Source organism: Pecten maximus, chromosome 4 (genome assembly GCF_902652985.1).
Source record: "Pecten maximus chromosome 4, xPecMax1.1, whole genome shotgun sequence".
NCBI classification, from domain to species: Eukaryota; Metazoa; Mollusca; class Bivalvia; order Pectinida; family Pectinidae; genus Pecten; species Pecten maximus.
In genome coordinates, this window is record NC_047018.1 from 1,147,565 (window position 1) to 1,169,136 (window position 21,572).

Here is a 21,572-nt window from a genome sequence, read left to right on the forward strand (position 1 = left end):
TACCATACACCTGTACTTCACATAGGTCTAGAAGAGCGTCATCACTGTACCAGTCTCGTCTCGTCGGGCTATCTCTGTGGTTACGTATAGTGACATACCGTGCGGTACCGCTACATTCATTGTGGATGACTTCACTTCGAATTTGGTTGACATGCTGTGATTCGTCACGGAAACATAAATCTTCTCCGTTTGTAGTATTTGACAGGTAAACCTCGTAACCAGCAACCCGGTTTCTCCATCCAGCTAGATAAGTTAACGGTAGATATTTATTGTTAAGATTAATAACATGAAGAATAATATGAGTGTATTACGACAATGCCATGACGAAAAATCTATACAAATATCTTGTCGTTTGTCTATGTGGCCATCGTATTCCTATGACCTCAGCTGTCGTGAGAATGTAAAAATCCAATCAAGCAAGTATTTGTTGTCGATTTCGTGTGAAATTGTTACATCAATACTTAAATATTGCGTTCTGGAGTTGCGACATTTCAATTCGGTAAAACACAACTTCAACGTCCGATATATAAGTTAAAATATATACATGTAATGATTACGGAACAAACAAATATTCCTCTGTAGAAGTCTTATTTTGATGTATGAACACAACAAAGAGTACCAACATAATAACAAAACCATAATTCAAACTTAAAATCGATTATATGGGGGCAAAATAAAAAAAACAATATATATATTTGCATGGAGACTCTAAAAACAACACAGAAAGAATGAGACATTTTAATATTAGACAATACTACTCAACAGGCCAACATATCTATAGCACCTGAGTGATACTTCTGATTGAGTGATACTTCTGATTGAGTGATACTTCTGATTGGGTGATACTTCTGATTTAGTAATACGTCTGATTGAGTGATATTTCTGATTGAGTGATTCTTCTGATTGAGTGATAATTCTGATTGAGTGATACGTCTTTCTGATTGAGTGATATTTCTGATGGAGTGATATTTCTGATTGAGTGATACTTCTTTCTGATTGAGTGATACTTCTGATTGAGTGATACTTCTGATTGAGTGATAATTCTGATTGAGTGATATTTCTGATTGAGTGATACTTCAGATTGAGTGATACTTCTGATTGAGTGATACTTCTGATGGAGTGATACTTCGATTGAGTGATATTTCCGATTGAATAATACTTCTGATTGAGTGATACTTCTGATTGAGTGATAATTTTGATGGGGTGATATTTCTGATTGAGTGATATTTCTGATTGAGTGATACTTCTGATTGAGTGATATTTCCGATTGAGTAATACTTCTGATTGAGTGATACTTCTGATTGAGTGATACTTCTGATTGAGTGATATTTCTGATTGAGTGATATTTCTGATTGAGTGATACTTCTGATTGAGTGATATTTCTGATTGAGTGATACCTCTGATTGAGTGATATTTCTGATTGAGTGATATTTCTGATTGAGTGATTCTTCTGATTGAGTGATACTTCTGATTGAGTGATACTTCTGATTGAGTGATACTTCTGATTGATATTTCTTATTGAGTGATAATTCTGATTGACACTTCTGGTTGAGTGATATTTCTGATTGAGTTACACTTCAGATTGATAGATACTTCCAAGTGAGTGATACGTCTGATTGACTGATACTTCTGATTGAGTGATACTTTCGATTTCCATATGATTTGTATTGACTACATACACTGTAATATGAAAACGCCTGTATAATAGATAGTCTTACCCCAGAAAATTCCCTCATTCCAGAAATATATTTTGACCTTCTCAATGTTGACTTGTCTCTGTAGATCGACTTTCCACCAAACCTCCTGTAATCCTAAGGCTTGATGTGTACAGGAATTTCCAGACAGTTGCTGATTTAAGTTTCCGTCCACGACATTCTCAGGCAGGGTCAACAATTTAGATCCATCTGTTGGCATGTACTCGGTGCTTTGACTTGTTTTTCTTTTTAAAGAAACAATTTCTGAAACGAATTCGTGATTTCACTTAGTCTAAATTAGAAACACTTTAAAATTTGCCTGCATCAAAGATCAACAAGGAACAACACGACCATCATTAAACCATTGATATGAATTATCCAGTATCTCAGTGATACAAGTAATTTATTCGTTTGTCAGGTGGTCATAGAGACGGCTTAGCTTCAGTCATTTCCTGTTAGTTTTGAAAGTATTACTGGCGTTATTTTCGTTGCGAATTGGCGAAGAAACCTAGAATAGTCTGTATAAAATAACCCTTCTTAATCTAACAAAAATGGGGACGGGTCTGCTTAATGTGTAGGGAGAAAGTACGCTGAGGAGTATTGACTTACCTGACAACTCCACATCCTGAAAAAGATAGATGTAGACACAGAGTATCGTACTTAGAATACAGGTAGGTCCAGCCATTCAGTCTGATGGCGTTTGGTGCTTTGATGAAGCTCGAGAAAACTGTTTAAAATTCAGATCGAACTCACATTCATCAACAATGTAATATAAGGAAGTAGAAACCCCTATGAGTCAGGCCTGAATGAGACTGATAAACCCTTCATATATGATGTACTAGGACTGACTGATGAGTTGTGAGCCTCGTATTGAAGGAGATGCTCAATGATTTTTTTTTTTTTTAAAAGTCCTACTATCCCCTGACTATATATATAGGGCCGTGTACCCAAGGACTGGTCTCATTTTGTTAGTTTATATCGACCAGGTAGCAATCTAAAGTAAACAAGACAAGGGTTAGGGTAAGGGTGAAAGAGTCTGTCATTGCCATAACTACCATTCACGATTGTGGCTTTCATAAGACTTTCATCTATTTCCAAAACTGAAAACAGCTATTTCAGGCACCCTAACCCTAACATGCAGTGGGTGACTTTCTAAACAGACAAGAAGAGGAGTTCTATAAGATCGGTATTGAGGCCCTTTGACACCGCTGGAAAATGTGTATAGAAATACAATATGTCCGGCAAAATTCAAATCCAATCATTTCCTCGTACGCTTAGAAACTGGACTAATGAGTAGTCGATTTTCAACCAGATATTTAGCTGATAGTCAAACCTCGCTATATCGAAGTCGGGGAAAATGACCCAGTATTCGAGATACCTCGTGTATGTTTATAATTTCACTATCTGCTAAGCTATCACATATCATATAATCATGTCTTCGAGCTATCAAAGAGTATCACTGTATTTTGAATCTCAACAAGATTATTTTGGATATAACGTGACTTTGTGTCTCTAGAAAGCACGGGTATTTGGGATATAAACTTTGTTGATCTAGAAAATAGGGGTATTTGGAATATAAACATTGTTGGTCTAGAAAACACGGGTATTTGGGATACAAGCATTGTTGGTCTAGAAAACACGGGTATCTGGGATTTAACTTGTGATTATTTCACTCTAGAAAACACGGGTATCTGGGATTTAACTTGTGATTATTTCACTCTAGAAAACACGGGTATCTGGGATTTTAACTTGTGATTATATCACTCTAGAAAACACGGGGATCTGGGATTTAACTTGTGATTATTTCACTCTAGAAAACACGGGTATTTGGGATATAAACATTGTTGGTCTAGAAAACACGAGTATTTGGGATTTAACTTGTGATTATTTCACTCTAGAAAGCACGGATATTTGGGATTTACAAATGTAAGCTGTGTTGTTTAACTGTAAAATGTATATTTTACAAAACTGGCGCAACAAGTCATATTAACTTAATCCCGCTTGTTGGCTCGGATTGCATTCCATTGTAAATATCAGGATTGCTATCTTCCAAGTACTGGTGTGTTATTACATGCCATCGAACTTGTCCAATAACATCATTTTTCAGGTAGGAAAATCTTCAAACTTTAATTTGATATGTATCAACATTTAAACTTTAAATGAGCGACTGAGCGGATCGAGTCTTTGGTAATAGCTTATAGTGAAATAATTAGTTGTGTGATACCTTTTCTTGAGATGGAAGAATTACCTCCCTTGTTTGAAGCTCTTCACGAAAAACAAACCCACGTGTGTGGTGTGCTGTGTGTTAATATTAAGATGTCTCCTTAGTCAGCTTGTTAGTGACATTTGCTACATATTTTCAACTGCATAATGAAATAGAATCAACGAAAATGCAGGTTTCAAATCCAAATAACATAAACATCTACAATCTAAGCGCTGGTAAATCACTTCCTGAGGTAAGATATAGGTTTTGAGTTAATGAATCGGTAGCACGGTCCATATTCCTGTCACGGGTACTTGTGGACAGGAGTATGATTTTTCATTAATTATGATGAGTAAGACTAGAAGAAATCGTATTATAGCAATAAAATACTTATAGAATGTTGGTTTCAAGTATATGGTTGCTATAAAACGATTCATATAACATTTTGCAGGTAAATCATGGTCTTGAGCAATTATATAAGGATTCATTTTGGCCGAAAACGACAGTCGGTCATACAGTTTTTTTTCTGTATGACCGACTGTCGTTTTCGGCCATAATCCTTATATAATTGCTCTCCATAATGATGTCACAAAATATATCACACCAGTCCATTGGTTGCCATTCCCAATGTTTTATTATCTCTATCTTCAGACTCTGGCATGGTTTAGAGTCGACAGTGAACAGTCAAGTTCCAAGTATGGATGATACATAGTTCTCCAATAGCTCTCAGTCACACCCATATATATCATCCATACTTTTTTTCAATTTCAACAAATTTTATTGTACAAGATCTTATAGTACAAAGGGATTTGACAACAGGCTTAGCCTATATCAGTCTTCTCCCACATACATATGTAAATGACATTTTGATAATATAATATTGATAGCATTTTTCTAGACAACTTGAACAATAGAGCTATATAATTAGGGTTATTTATAACATTTGAACATACACTCATACACTCATACACACATCATTGTAATAGTTTAAGTAGTTTTTCATAGTTTAATGGAATAATTTCTAGTTGAAAAGTATCAAAAGTTCAGGAAATATTTTTATTTATATACGTAAACATTATATATATATATATAAAAAATAGATAATTATACAAAATTTTGTAGAGCAAAAGCGCTTCACCTACCTGACATTGAGAAAGATGAGTATTTTATTGAACAATGATAATAATATACATACATATTAATGAAATATTATATAATTAATTGATTCAATGGGAATTAAAACCTTCTCGAATTAGTTATAAATCTTTCTACATTACTTAAAACAAATTTGTTAAGATCAAGTGAAAGTTCATAGTTACCACATGTTAGTAAGTTAATATCTATAAAACCAACTTGTATAAATATGTCATGTATAAAGTGCCTTATATGGTTGTAATTTGGACAATAGAAGAAGTAATGGTCTAGATCCTCAGAGTAATAACCACAGGAACAGGCTGAATTTGGAATTAGATGATCTATTAATCTGTGATAATTTAAGTTGCTAGCAGAGTTTCTTAATTGGCAAAGAGTGATATTTAATTTTCTAGGTGAGCAAAGTTTAAATAAGTGAGTAGTATCAGTGTTTAAAGGCCTACTTCTATTCAATTTAGATTTAAAAATATTCAGTGAAGGAGCACTAGTTAAGTCTGTTTCAAGGGAGTTCCAAATTTTCATGACATCAATGAAGTAGCTGTTATCATACAAGTTTGTTCTGCATCGAGGAATATTAAAGAATCTATGATTTCTAAGGTTATGATGTGGAGCATTATTATTAATATAGGGTCTAACAATATCAAATAAATATTCAGGAGTCATTTTGTTCAATATTTTATACATTAGGATAAGTTTATGTTTGCGACGTCTTTCAATAAGTGGTTCTAAATTAGTTTCATTGTAAAGTTTATGATGAGATGTTCCACTTCTTAACCCAGTTATTATTTTCATTGCTTCAATTTGAATTGATTCAAGTAATTTCGACTCTGCAGTAGTACAATTATCCCAAACGGTATCTGAATATTCTAAAATTGGTCTAACATATGAACAAAATAGTGTAATTAATGAGTTCCTATCAATTTTATGTTTGAGCATTCTTAAAATGTTTAATCTTTTATAACCTTTTTCATAAATATCTTGAATATGATTGCTCCATGTGCCTTTAGAATTTAATGTGACTCCTAGATGTTTATGTATATCTTTCTCATTCAGAGGCTGATTATCAAAAATAAGTGTTGGATGATTTCTGTTTTTTTTTGTTACGGTTAATGCTATAGTTTTATTTGGGTTGAAGATTATTTTTCATTGGCTAGCCCAGTTGTTGATAGATTCTAAATCCTCATTTAATTCCATACATCGAACTTGACTGTTCACTGTCGACTCTAAACCATGCCAGAGTCTGAATATAAATATAAAATTAAAGTATCCAAGAAAACCTCCTTCTAATTGATATAGTCCTTCTAATGGAATCTTCCTTTCTAATTCATTCTCCTATTTTGGAATCTCTGATTCTCCTTTTTATGGAATGTTCTCCTTCTTTAGATTTCCCTGACTTTGATGATGATGTTGCTGGTTTAAAGTCTCGATTTAGGTTACAACCTCTACTCGCGACTCTAGGTTAGAACATTAGTCCGGGGTGACTGTTAGATGTTGTCAGTTGGTGATCGATCCCCTCCTCCTTTCTCAACGCGGGCTTGGGACCGGCTACGGCGGAGTTTTCCCTTATTTTGGGCTCTTAGCCCTTACTTTATAGTTACAGCTCGTCCCTCGCGGAGGACACCCAGTATAGAATCCCTAGGGATCTCTGGATATTGCTTGACAGGACCAGATTGTATTTCTTATACTAGTTTCATTTGAACTTTACTATATATTTACAATCAATATAAAAGTTAAATCTAAAAGAGGACTTCTTCTACTTTCTACTGATATAGAATACAGTATATATAAAACCATTATTAAGTATAAATGTTACCTTAGAAATACAGACTTCCATCTACTGAACATTTCAGTAAAAGTTCCACAGCTTCTAAACTATGTAGTCTATTGAATTATAAAACAATTTATAAATTCTAGAACATAAATTATAGAACACTTACTGCATCTAATAATGGTATGGATATTATAGTCCACAATAAAATAGTTATTAAGTTATTTATTGTTTTCAATTTGAAACAAACACAATCTCTTAAACTATCTTTAGCTTGGAAAGTCTCCTGTACCATATGGTCACCATGGGGGACAGACCCTTCCCTTCAGTCCTGGGTTAATGGGACCAGATATGGCACCTGTACCTATACAGTGGACAGCCTTATCCTGTTATCTATATATATGTGTATATATGTTATATAACATAATTAATACTATTTCTATCGGTCATACTCTCATGATAACATATCAACATGGGTTGTAGTGAAGTATGTTAATATCTGCATGTTTAAAACTCTCATGATAACATATCAACATGGGTTGTAGTGAAGTATGTTAATATCTGTGTGTTTAAAACTCTTATGATCACATATTATACATGGGTTGTAGTGAAGTATGTTAATATCTGCATGTTTAAAACTCTTATGATCACATATTATACATGGGTTGTAGTGAAGTATGTTAATATCTGTGTGTTTAAAACTCTTATGATCACATATTATACATGGGTTGTAGTGAAGTATGTTAATATCTGTGTGTTTAAAACTCTCATGATCACATATTATACATGGGTTGTAGTGAAGTATGTTAATATCTGTGTGTTTAAAACTCTTATGATCACATATTATACATGGGTTGTAGTGAAGTATGTTAATATCTGCATGTTTAAAACTCTTATGATCACATATTATACATGGGTTGTAGTGAAGTATGTTAATATCTGTGTGTTTAAAACTCTTATGATCACATATTATACATGGGTTGTAGTGAAGTATGTTAATATCTGCATGTTTAAAACTCTCATGATAACATATCAACATGGGTTGTAGTGAAGTATGTTAATATCTGCATGTTTAAAACTCTCATGATAACATATCAACATGGGTTGTAGTGAAGTATGTTAATATCTGTGTGTTTAAAACTCTTATGATCACATATTATACATGGGTTGTAGTGAAGTATGTTAATATCTGTGTGTTTAAAACTCTTATGATCACATATTATACATGGGTTGTAGTGAAGTATGTTAATATCTGTGTGTTTAAAACTCTTATGATCACATATTATACATGGGTTGTAGTGAAGTATGTTAATATCTGTGTGTTTAAAACTCTTATGATAACATATCAACATGGGTTGTAGTGAAGTATGTTAATATCTGCATGTTTAAAACTCTCATGATCACATATTATACATGGGTTGTAGTGAAGTATGTTAATATCTGTGTGTTTAAAACTCTTATGATCACATATTATACATGGGTTGTAGTGAAGTATGTTAATATCTGTGTGTTTAAAACTCTTATGATCACATATTATACATGGGTTGTAGTGAAGTATGTTAATATCTGCATGTTTAAAACTCTTATGATCACATATTATACATGGGTTGTAGTGAAGTATGTTAATATCTGTGTGTTTAAAACTCTTATGATCACATATTATACATGGGTTGTAGTGAAGTATGTTAATATCTGTGTGTTTAAAACTCTCATGATCACATATTATACATGGGTTGTAGTGAAGTATGTTAATATCTGCATGTTTAAAACTCTTATGATCACATATTATACATGGGTTGTAGTGAAGTATGTTAATATCTGCATGTTTAAAACTCTTATGATCACATATTATACATAGGTTGTAGTGAAGTATGTTAATATCTGCATGTTTAAAACTCTTATGATCACATATTATACATGGGTTGTAGTGAAGTATGTTAATATTTGTGTGTTTAAAACTCTCACACAGAATGGTATTTTTCTGTATATGTTTACAGTGGCTTTCTGACAGGAAGAGGAGAGCTTTACTCAAACAAGATGTTGGTAAGTTTCACAAATTGATTAAAAAATAGTACTTCGCTTACAACAATTTTTCTTTGAAATCTGTGTCAGAGAGGAAAGGATAAGCCCGGTCCAGAAAAGGACCAGCTTAATTAACAATTACAAACTGTCCCCTTCCCCACCTCAAAACCAATAAGAAGGTGCATGTGGTGGGTGTGTTTTAAAATCTGTTAAATCTCCCTATAAACCAATATGAATACTATACTCAATTAATGTTCATGTTGACCTTGAAGTAACATTATCTTATGTTTCAATGAACAGACATTCGACGGAGGATAGAGCTGCTCCAGGATTTTGAGATGCCAACTGTTAGTCATGGGGTACAAGTCACTTCAGATGGACAGTATATATGTACAACAGGTACTGTTTTTGTTTATCAATAAGTTTCTAATATACATGAACAGATGATTACAGAGGGCCTGAGGTATTCATTAGATCATGTTACAGAGAATTTCCATAATCTTTAAACTGTTTTATTACAGACATGGGGATGACACAGTGTTTGCCAAGGGCAATTGACAATTATGAGAAAGAGAGAAATAATTTGATGTCTTAGTGTAGTCCATCTTCGCTAGACAAGGCTTCTGATTACGTTACACTCCACGAACCCTTGGCAGATATAGGTGTCAGTTCTGGCCCTCTAGCGGAGATTCGAAATTACCACCCTTTACACATGAAATTGTCGACCAATCAAAACGAACGTTACCGATTTACTTCATCGGTGATGTTTACAAACGCACATGGAGGCTTGTGTCATTTTGATGAGATATGTGATCAACGACTTCTATTAATTGATCAATCACTGCGAATGTTTCCCAATGATTGTACGTCTCTGTTTTTAGGTAAAATGTGAAACCAAGCCTGGATGTAAAACGCGATTTGATTGGGTGCCCTGGGATTCCAGGGCGCGACAGTTTGAACACGTCTATATCTGCCAAGGGTTCGTGTAGTGTAACATAATCAGAAGCCTTGGCTAGTGAAGATGAGTGTAGTCGTGACAGTGGTAAACAGTAACTATAAATGTATATGTAACTAATGTATATATTGGCCAATTGTATACCAGTTGTTATTCTGTTTGTTAGAGCTATTGACCAAAGTCGTGTTACACTCTGTGATACCGATATATTATCTTTAATACTCCAGAAGAGGTATGTATGTTTATATTCAGAAGAGTGATGTATGTTTATACTCCAGAAAAGAGATGCTTGTTTTATACTTGAGGTGATGTATGTTTTATACTCCAGAAGGGTGATGTATGTTTTATACTACAGAAGAGTGATTTATGTTTTATACTACAGAAGGGTGATGTATGTTTTATACTACAGAAGGGTGATGTATGTTTTATACTACAGAAGAGTGATGTATGTTATATACTACAGAAGAGTGATGTATGTTTTATACTCCAGTGATGTATGTTTTATACTACAGAAGAGTGATGTATGTTTTATACTACAGAAGAGTGATGTATGTTTTATACTACAGAAGGGTGATGTATGTTTTATACTACAGAAGGGTGATGTATGTTTTATACTACAGAAGAGTGATGTATGTTTTATACTACAGAAGAGTGATGTATGTTTTATACTACAGAAGAGTGATGTATGTTTTATACTACAGAAGGGTGATGTATGTTTTATACAGAAGAGTGATGTATGTTTTATACTCCAGAAGGGTGATGTATGTTTTATACTCCAGAAGGGTGATGTATGTTTTATACTCCAGAAGAGTGATGTATGTTTTATACTCCAGAAGAGTGATGTGTTTTATACTACAGAAGGGTGATGTATGTTTTATACTACAGAAGGACGATGTATGTTTTATACTACAGAAGAGTGATGTATGTTTTATACTCCAGAAGAGTGATGTATGTTTTATACTACAGAAGGGTGATGTATGTTTTATACTACAGAAGGGTGATGTATGTTTTATACTCCAGAAGAGTGATGTATGTTTTATACTCCAGAAGGGTGATGTATGTTTTATACTACAGAAGGGTGATGTATGTTTTATACTACAGAAGAGTGATGTATGTTTTATACTCCAGAAGAGTGATGTATGTTTTATACTACAGAAGGGTGATGTATGTTTTATACTCCAGAAGAGTGATGTGTTTTATACTACAGAAGGGTGATGTATGTTTTATACTACAGAAGGACGATGTATGTTTTATACTACAGAAGAGTGATGTATGTTTTATACTCCAGAAGAGTGATGTATGTTTTATACTACAGAAGGGTGATGTATGTTTTATACTACAGAAGGGTGATGTATGTTTTATACTCCAGAAGAGTGATGTATGTTTTATACTACAGTGATGTATGTTTTATACTCCAGAAGGGTGATGTATGTTTTATACTACAGAAGGGTGATGTATGTTTTATACTACAGAAGGGTGATGTATGTTTTATACTACAGAAGGGTGATGTATGTTTTATACTACAGAAGGGTGATGTATGTTTTATACTACAGAAGGGTGATGTATGTTTATACTACAGAAGGGTGATGTATGTTTTATACTACAGAAGAGTGATGTATGTTTTATACTACAGAAGAGTGATGTATGTTTTATACTACAGTGATGTATGTTTTATACTACAGAAGGGTGATGTATGTTTTATACTACAGTGATGTATGTTTTATACTACAGAAGAGTGATGTATGTTTTATACTACAGAAGAGTGATGTATGTTTTATACTACAGAAGAGTGATGTATGTTTTATACTACAGAAGGGTGATGTATGTTTTATACTACAGAAGGGTGATGTATGTTTTATACTACAGAAGGGTGATGTATGTTTTATACTACAGAAGAGTGATGTATGTTTATACTACAGAAGAGTGATGTATGTTTTATACTACAGTGATGTATGTTTTATACTACAGAAGGGTGATGTATGTTTTATACTACAGAAGGGTGATGTATGTTTTATACTACAGAAGAGTGATGTATGTTTTATACTACAGAAGAGTGATGTATGTTTTATACTACAGAAGGGTGATGTATGTTTTATACTACAGAAGGGTGATGTATGTTTTATACTACAGAAGAGTGATGTATGTTTTATACTACAGAAGAGTGATGTATGTTTTATACTACAGAAGGGTGATGTATGTTTTATACTACAGAAGGGTGATGTATGTTTTATACTACAGTGATGTATGTTTTATACTACAGAAGGGTGATGTATGTTTTATACTACAGAAGAGTGATGTATGTTTTATACTACAGAAGGGTGATGTATGTTTTATACTACAGAAGGGTGATGTATGTTTTATACTACAGAAGGGTGATGTATGTTTTATACTACAGAAGGGTGATGTATGTTTTATACTACAGAAGGGTGATGTATGTTTTATACTACAGAAGGGTGATGTATGTTTTATACTACAGAAGGGTGATGTATGTTTTATACTACAGAAGGGTGATGTATGTTTTATACTACAGAAGAGTGATGTATGTTTTATACTACAGAAGAGTGATGTATGTTTTATACTACAGAAGGGTGATGTATGTTTTATACTACAGAAGGGTGATGTATGTTTTATACTACAGAAGGGTGATGTATGTTTTATACTACAGTGATGTATGTTTTATACTACAGAAGAGTGATGTATGTTTTATACTACAGTGATGTATGTTTTATACTACAGAAGAGTGATGTATGTTTTATACTACAGAAGGGTGATGTATGTTTTATACTACAGAAGGGTGATGTATGTTTTATACTACAGAAGAGTGATGTATGTTTTATACTACAGAAGAGTGATGTATGTTTTATACTACAGAAGAGTGATGTATGTTTTATACTACAGAAGAGTGATGTATGTTTTATACTACAGAAGAGTGATGTATGTTTTATACTACAGAAGAGTGATGTATGTTTTATACTACAGAAGAGTGATGTATGTTTTATACTACAGAAGAGTGATGTATGTTTTATACTACAGAAGAGGTGATGTATGTTTATACTACAGAAGAGTGATGTATGTTTTATACTACAGAAGAGTGATGTATGTTTTATACTACAGAAGGGTGATGTATGTTTTATACTACAGAAGGTGATGTATGTTTATACTACAGAAGGGTGATGTATGTTTATACTACAGAAGGGTGATGTATGTTTTATACTACAGAAGGGTGATGTATGTTTTATACTACAGAAGGGTGATGTATGTTTTATACTACAGAAGAGTGATGTATGTTTTATACTACAGAAGAGTGATGTATGTTTTATACTACAGAAGAGTGATGTATGTTTTATACTACAGAAGGTGATGTATGTTTTATACTACAGAAGAGTGATGTATGTTTTATACTACAGAGAGTGGATGTATGTTTTATACTACAGAAGAGGTGATGTATGTTTTATACTACAGAAGAGTGATGTATGTTTTATACTACAGAAGGGTGATGTATGTTTTATACTACAGAAGAGTGATGTATGTTTTATACTACAGAAGGGTGATGTATGTTTTATACTACAGAAGAGTGATGTATGTTTTATACTACAGAAGGGTGATGTATGTTTTATACTACAGAAGAGTTGATGTATGTTTTATACTACAGAAGGGTGATGTATGTTTTATACTACATAAGGTGATGTATGTTTTATACTACAGAAGGTGATGTATGTTTTATACTACAGAAGGTGATGTATGTTTATACTACAGAAGGGTGATGTATGTTTTATACTACAGAAGAGTGATGTATGTTTTATACTACAGAAGGGTGATGTATGTTTTATACTACAGAAGAGTGATGTATGTTTTATACTACAGAAGGGTGATGTATGTTTTATACTACAGAAGAGTGATGTATGTTTTATACTACAGAAGGGTGATGTATGTTTTATACTACAGAAGAGTGATGTATGTTTTATACTACAGAAGGGTGATGTATGTTTTATACTACAGAAGAGTGATGTATGTTTTATACTCCAGTGATGTATGTTTTATACTACAGAAGAGTGATGTATGTTTTATACTACAGAAGAGTGATGTATGTTTTATACTCCAGTGATGTATGTTTTATACTACAGAAGAGTGATGTATGTTTTATACTCCAGAAGAGTGATGTATGTTTTATACTCCAGGAACCTACAAGCCAAGGTTTAGATGTTATGATGTCTCTCAGATGTCTCTCAAGTTTGAACGTGGACTGGACTCTGATGTTGTTAAGTTCTTATTATTGGATAAAGACTATTCAAAAGTAAGTTGATATAAGCTCTTTTACATTATAATTTCAAGATAAAAATATCAGATTTATACACTATGTATAGTCAAAATGATGATGACTACCAAGCTGGTGATCATGATTGTACATATAATTTAGATATCAGCTCATGATGTACATATAATTTAGATATCAGTTCGTGATTGTACATATAATTTAGATATCAGCTCGTGATTGTACATATGATTTAGATATCAGCTCGTGATTGTACATATGATTTAGATATCAGTTCGTGATTGTACATATGATTTAGATATCAGCTCGTGATTGTACCTAATTTAGATATCAGCTCGTGATTGTACATATAATTTAGATATCAGCTCATGATTGTACATATAATTTAGATATCAGTTCGTGATTGTACATATAATTTAGATATCAGCTTGTGATTGTACATATAATTTAGATATCAGCTTGTGATTGTACATATAATTTAGATATCAGCTCGTGATTGTACATATAATTTAGATATCAGCTCGTGATTGTACATATAGTTTAGATATCATCTCGTGATTGTACATATAATTTAGATATCAGCTCGTGATTGTACATATAATTTAGATATCAGTTTGTGATTGTACATATAATTTAGATATCAGTTTGTGATTGTACATATAATTTAGATATCAGCTCATGATGTACATATAATTTAGATATCAGCTCATGATGTACATATAATTGAGATATCAGCTTGTGATTGTACATATAATTTAGATATCAGCTTGTGATTGTACATATAATTTAGATATCAGCTCATGATGTACATATAATTTAGATATCAGCTCGTGATTGTACATATAATTTAGATATCATGCAGCTGGTGTTTAGAATACATTGCAGTAAAGTATATAGAGGATAATAAGACTTATTTGTTTCCCTAGGTCATCTTCCTACAATGCGACAGATATATAGAATTCCATTCCCAGGATGGACGATACTACAGACTGCGTATACCCAAGTATGGCCGGGACCTTGCCTACCATAACGCTACCTGTGACTTGTACATTGGAGGAGTTAGGTAGATATTTCTGTTACAGTCATATGCATGTGAAGACAAAACTTTGTATCTAATTATAAGTGAAAGCATGTTGTGGTGTTTTGTGATGAAATGCTATGGAAAGTGGCACATGATGATAAATAGTATATAGAGGATGTTTAACAGTGTCTCTCGCACACTAATGAAAAATATCAAAATATTAACCACACGAGTGAAATATGTTTGGTGTTACTGAAGATATTGTTAAATACAGTCCAACCCACTTAATACAAACTCTGATAATACAAAAACTTGCTTTATACGAATGAAAATCAAATCCCCTGCAAACCATGCACAATGTGCTTATATTGTTTACCCACTTTATACGAATCGGTTACGACGAAAAACCCGGGTAATACACGGACATGTCAGGGTCCCTTGATCACTGTTTATGTTGTTTTAAACCCACATAATACGAAGTGTCAAAGTCAGAGTCAGCCAAGTGTGACACAGGTAAGTTTTCATGACCTTTGTCTCGGACCGACCCACGCGCTCTATAGAAAGTGTATATATACAACTGTAGGACCCGGATGACAACATCCTGTAATCAGAAATTCAGAATTACGACTTCTCCTGCCTAAGTTATCCTGGCTGAGGAATACCTTGATATTAGCTTGAGATTACTGAGAAATAGAGCTCCACGAGAGCGATGATGATGGTACTGACCCGGAAACACATGCGTTACAGATCACGAGGTCCGCGAATGCTTTGACAAGTTGAAATCATTCGTTCAAAATGACGTTCAAGATTGTGTTTTCAAAAATCTCTTAGACCTGGATATATTTGTAAGTAAGGTCAGCTTGGAAAGAGTCAAACAAAGGCAGGTCAGTGATTATTTCGCAGCTGCAAAAGGTGATTAGCGCGATCGTGATATGACATGTAGCCGTTGTAGGCCTATTGTGCATTGGTAGGCCAACTGTAAATAACCAAAGACTGAACGCCATGTACTTACAATGTACAATACTTTAAACATTTTTTTTTTATATTAAATAATTAAATCAGAGACCTATATACTTAATATAGGTCTCTGATTAAATTAACATACGATTTTGTTTATTCTTAGTGAGAAAAGTGTAACATGAAACGTGTGTATACAACCATGTACGAAGTGTAGATGTGCTGGGCATGCATACATACATGGTGTGGCACATTGGAAATATGACCCCACATAATACGAAACCTGTATATTATGACAACATTTGAGGGGTCCCTAGAAATTCGTCATAACCAGGTTGGACTGTATTTTGTTAATTACATTTTATAACAAAATACACCGTGGCAGCTAAATCTCTCCCAGAATCCATTGCGGTCCTGTGTCGACAGCTCGCAAATGTACACTTAATCAAAAAAATTTTTATTCTATCTTGAATTAAAATGTCATATAACATGACAGAGAGCTAAATGCAAATCTCAGTTTTAGCCATTGTCGTTTGTAAGCAGTGTTCTGATTGGTCAAATCAGAAAAAAGTGATATTTTTCATTAGTGAACAGATGATAATAATGATTGTTTTATCTTACAGTTCCGAAATCTACAGACTGAATCTGGAGCAGGGCAGGTTCCTTAATCCACTTGTGGTTGATGCTGAGTAAGTTAAATTTGGCCATCTTTGATGTATTTACGGTCATGATCAAATCCACATTTGTGTGATCTGTTTGTTTGTAGGCAGCCATCTTGGACTTGATAATTGAAATTGTTAGAGCTCTAGCTATCACACAGACATTTCTGGAGACATTTTTTCTAAAATTTCGAGTGTGTATTACATTTTAGGAAGGACCACAATAAAGATGTCTAACAGGCAGCTATTAATAGTGTCTCTGTTTATAGTTATCTATTTATACATCCTACAGTGTCTCGGTTTATAGTTATCTATTTATACATCCTACAGTGTCTCGGTTTATGGTTATCTATTTATACACCCTACAGTGTCTCGGTTTATACACCCTACAGTGTCTCGGTTTATACACCCTACAATGTCTCGGTTTATACACCCTACAGTGTCTCGGTTTATAGTTATCTATTTATACACCCTACAGTGTCTCGGTTTATAGTTATCTATTTATACACCCTACAGTGTCTCGGTTTATAGTTATCTATTTATACACCCAACAGTGTCTCGGTTTATAGTTATCTATTTATACACCCTACAGTGTCTCGGTCTATAGTTATCTATTTATACACCCTACAGTGTCTCTGTTTATAGTTATCTATTTATACACCCTACAGTGTCTCGGTTTATAGTTATCTATTTATACACCCTGCAGTGTCTCGGTTTATAGTTATCTATTTATACACCCTACAGTGTCTCAGTTTATAATTATCTATTTATACACCCTACAGCGTCTCAGTTTATAGTTATCTATTTATACACCCTACAGTGTCTAGGTTTATAGTTATCTATTTATACACCCTACAGTGTCTTGGTTTATACACCCTACAGTGTCTCGGTTTATACACCCTACAGTGTCTCTGTTTATACACCCTACAGTGTCTCGGTTTATACACCCTACAGTGTCTCTGTTTATACACCCTACAGTGTCTCGGTTTATACACCCTACAGTGTCTCGGTTTATAGTTATCTATTTATACACCCTACAGTGTCTCGGTATATAGTTATCTATTTATACACCCTACAGCGTCTCGGTTTATAGTTATCTATTTATACACCCTACAGTGTCTCGGTATATAGTTATTTGTTTATACACCCTACAGTGTCTCGGTTTATACACCCTACAGTGTCTCGGTTTATAGTTATCTATTTATACACCCTACAGTGTCTCGGTTTATAGTTATCTATTTATACACCCTACAGTGTCTCAGTTTATAGTTATCTATTTTATACACCCTACAGCGTCTCAGTTTATATTTATTTGTTTGGGAACCCTTCAGCATCTCAGTTTATAGTTGTTTATTTAGAAACCCTAGCGTCTAGGTTTATAGTTATTTGTCTGGAAATTCTACAGTGTTTCAGTTTATAGTTATTTAATTAGGAGATTTATTGTTCAGCAATACATGCGTTCTTTTTATACCCCCCGAAACCAAGTTAGGGGTGTTATACTGGAATCTGCATGCATCCGTCTGTCCGTCGGTCGTCCCATAACCTTGTCCGGACAACTCCTACTAAAGTACTGTTTCGATTTCAACAAAACTTGGCATGTGTAATCAGTACAACATGTAGTTGTGCATTCCTCCTTTTTTTTTTTTTTTTTACAATAATGCATTTTTCAAAATGGCTGCCGACTTCTGATTTTTTTGAGGCTTGTCCAGACAAGTCCTACTAAAGTAGAAAACAATTTTTAACCAAACTTGGCCTTGGCATGAAGTTATGCCCAACTAAGATAAACACAAGTCAATTCAGCTCTAGCTTCTGCTAAATTTCGTCAGGATTGGGAATACTTTAGACCCTTCATTTGACCTTATTTAGAGATTCAGTCCTTTTCTGACCAATTTTTTGATCAATCCAAATATGATGTGTATTCTGGATAGCTTCAGTTTGTGATTTTCATTACAGAGAAGTCAACTGCTGTCGTTTTAATCCCTCAAACTACCTTTTGGCTTGCGGGACAAGCATGGTAAGCATTTTGTTTTCTTTAATTGTTTCTTTTTCATTAATAAATAACTGAAATAAATGCAAGCATGAAGAAGATGAATGAAATGATAAGAAGCAGAACCTCTCTATTCTTCACCTCACACCCATACAGTGATCATTCACTTGTTTAAGTAGCTTTATTAATCACCTGTTAAAACAACTACCTCTGGACCATCTTCATAGGTTTCTGATGTTTGACTAATACTTTCTAGAAATGAATTCACACATAACTCAGATTTTGATGTCACCAAAAGTCCCTTAATATATTAAAACAGTAAATATATAGCTTGGTAGCCTTGAGTTAGACTATTTAGACAGTAGCTTGTTAGCCTTGAGTTAGACTATTTAGACAGTAGCTTGTTAGCCTTAAGTTAGACTATTTAGACAGTAGCTTGTTAGCCTTGAGTTAGACTATTTAGACCGTAGCTTGTTAGCCTTGAGTTAGACTATTTAGACAGTAGCTTGTTAGCCTTGAGTTAGACTATTTAGACCGTAGCTTGTTAGCCTTGAGTTAGACAATTTAGACAGTAGCTTGTTAGCCTTGAGTTAGACTATTTAGACAGTAGCTTGTTAGCCTTGAGTTAGACTATTTAGACCGTAGCTTGTTAGCCTTGAGTTAAACTATTTAGACAGTAGCTTGTTAGCCTTGAGTTAAACTATTTAGACAGTAGCTTGTTAGCCTTTAGTTAGACTATTTAGACAGTAGCTTGTTAGCCTTGAGTTAGACTATTTAGACCGTAGCATGTTAGCCTTGAGTTAGACTATTTAGACAGTAGCTTGTTAGCCTTGAGTTAGACTATTTAGACAGTGGCTTGTTAGACTTGAGTTAGACTATTTAGACAGTAGCTTGTTAGCTGGTAGCATTGAGTTAAACTATTTAGACCGTAGCTTGTTAGCCTTGAGGTTAACTATTTAGACAGTAGCTTGTTAGCCTTGAGTTAGACTATTTAGACCGTAGCTTGTTAGCCTTGAGTTAAACTATTTAGACAGTAGCTTGTTAGCCTTGAGTTAGACTATTTAGACAGTAGCTTGTTAGCCTTGAGTTAGACTATTTAGACAGTAGCTTGTTAGCCTTGAGTTAGACTATTTAGACCGTAGCTTGTTAATCTTGAGTTAGACTATTTAGACCGTAGCTTGTTAGCTCACCTGGTCCGAAGGACCAAGGTGAGCTTATGCCATACCATGGCGTCCGTCGTCCGTCTGTCGTCCGTCCGTCCGTCAACAATTGAATTATTTGACTTCTTCTTCATAACCGCTGATTGGAATTTCACCAAATTTGGTCAGAAGCATCCCTATGGGTAGGGGACTCAAAATTGTACAAATGATGGGGCTGACCCCCTGGGGGCCTCTGGGGCGGGGCCAAATGAGGTCAATCGGGCTATATTGATATAAACGACTTCTTCTCTGAAACCGAGCGTTGGATATGGCTCATATTTGCCTGGTAGCATCACTATGTGGTGGGGATTCAAAATTGTACAAATGATGGGGCTGACCCCCCAGGGGCCTGAGGGGCGGGGCCAAATGTGGTCAATTGGGCTCTATTGATATAAACGACTTCTTCTCTGAAACTGAGCAATGGATATCGCTCATATTTGCCTGGTAGCATCACCATTGAGTGGGAACTCAAAATTGTATAAGTGGTGGGGCTGACACCCCGGGGCGCTGAGAGGCGGGGCCAAACAGGGTCAATTTGGCTAAATTGATATAAACAACTTCTCCTCTGAAACTAAGCAATGGATATCTCACGTATTTGCCTTGTAGCACCTACTTGGGGTAGGAATTCAAAATTGTACAAATGGTGGGGCTAACCCCCTGGGTGTCTTAGGGGCGGGGCCAAAAAGGGCCAGATTGGCTAGATTGATATAAACGACTTCTCCTCTGAAACTAAGCAATGGATATCTCACATATTTGACTGGTAATATCCCCTTGGGGTAGGGATTCAAAATTGTACAAATGATAGGGCTGGCCCCCCTGAGGGCTGAGGGGCGGGCCAGAAGGAGTCAATTTGCCTAAATTGATATAAACAACTTCTTCTCTGAAACTAAGCAATGGATTAATATATATCGCTCATATTCGCCTGGTAGCATCCCCTTGAGGTAGAGATTCAAAATTGTTCAATTGGTGGGGCTGACCCCCGGGGGGCCAAAAGGGATCAATTTGGCTAAATTGACATTTTTAGAATTACAATAAAAACAATGTTCATGTAACCATATGAAATGTCTATGATATATTGACATAGCAATACCAGTGGCAAATATACTTAAGCATAGTTCTTGTTTCATATATCATGAAACCAGGTGAGCGATACAGGCCCTCTGGGCCTCTTGTTAGCCTTGAGTTAAACTATTTAGACCGTAGCTTGTTAGCCTTTAGTTAGACTATTTAGACAGTAGCTTGTTAGCCTTGAGTTAGACTATTTAGACCGTAGCTTGTTAGCCTTGAGTTAGACTATTTAGACAGTAGCTTGTTAGCCTTGAGTTAGACTATTTAGACAGTAGCTTGTTAGACTTGAGTTAGACTTTTTAGACAGTAGCTTGTTAGCTGGTAGCATTGAGTTAAACTATTTAGACCGTAGCTTGTTAGCCTTGAGGTATACTATTTAGACAGTAGCTTGTTAGCCTTGAGTTAGACTATTTAGACCGTAGCTTGTTAGCCTTGAGTTAAACTATTTAGACAGTAGCTTGTTAGCCTTGAGTTAGACTATTTAGACCGTAGCTTGTTAGCCTTGAGTTATACTATTAAGACAGTAGCTTGTTAGCCTTGAGTTAGACTATTTAGACAGTAGCTTGTTAGCCTTGAGTTAAACTATTTAGACAGTAGCTTGTTAGCCTTGAGTT

General features: G+C 34.5%; 1 protein-coding gene across 1 annotated transcript in view; it reads left to right on the plus strand.

Annotated features, from left to right (window-relative positions):
- The first annotated feature begins 3,970 nt into the window (after nt 1–3,970).
- Nucleotides 3,971–21,572, plus strand: part of LOC117324926 (nucleolar protein 10-like) — a 39,157-nt gene continuing 21,555 nt past the window's right edge. Inside the window, exons 1-7 of the mRNA XM_033880768.1 lie at nt 3,971–4,150; nt 8,815–8,860; nt 9,140–9,238; nt 13,973–14,088; nt 14,994–15,130; nt 16,669–16,734; nt 18,658–18,718. Of these exons, the coding sequence (XP_033736659.1) occupies nt 4,085–4,150; nt 8,815–8,860; nt 9,140–9,238; nt 13,973–14,088; nt 14,994–15,130; nt 16,669–16,734; nt 18,658–18,718 (591 nt within the window). The 5' untranslated portion in view covers nt 3,971–4,084. The remainder of the gene's footprint in view (nt 4,151–8,814; nt 8,861–9,139; nt 9,239–13,972; nt 14,089–14,993; nt 15,131–16,668; nt 16,735–18,657; nt 18,719–21,572) is intronic.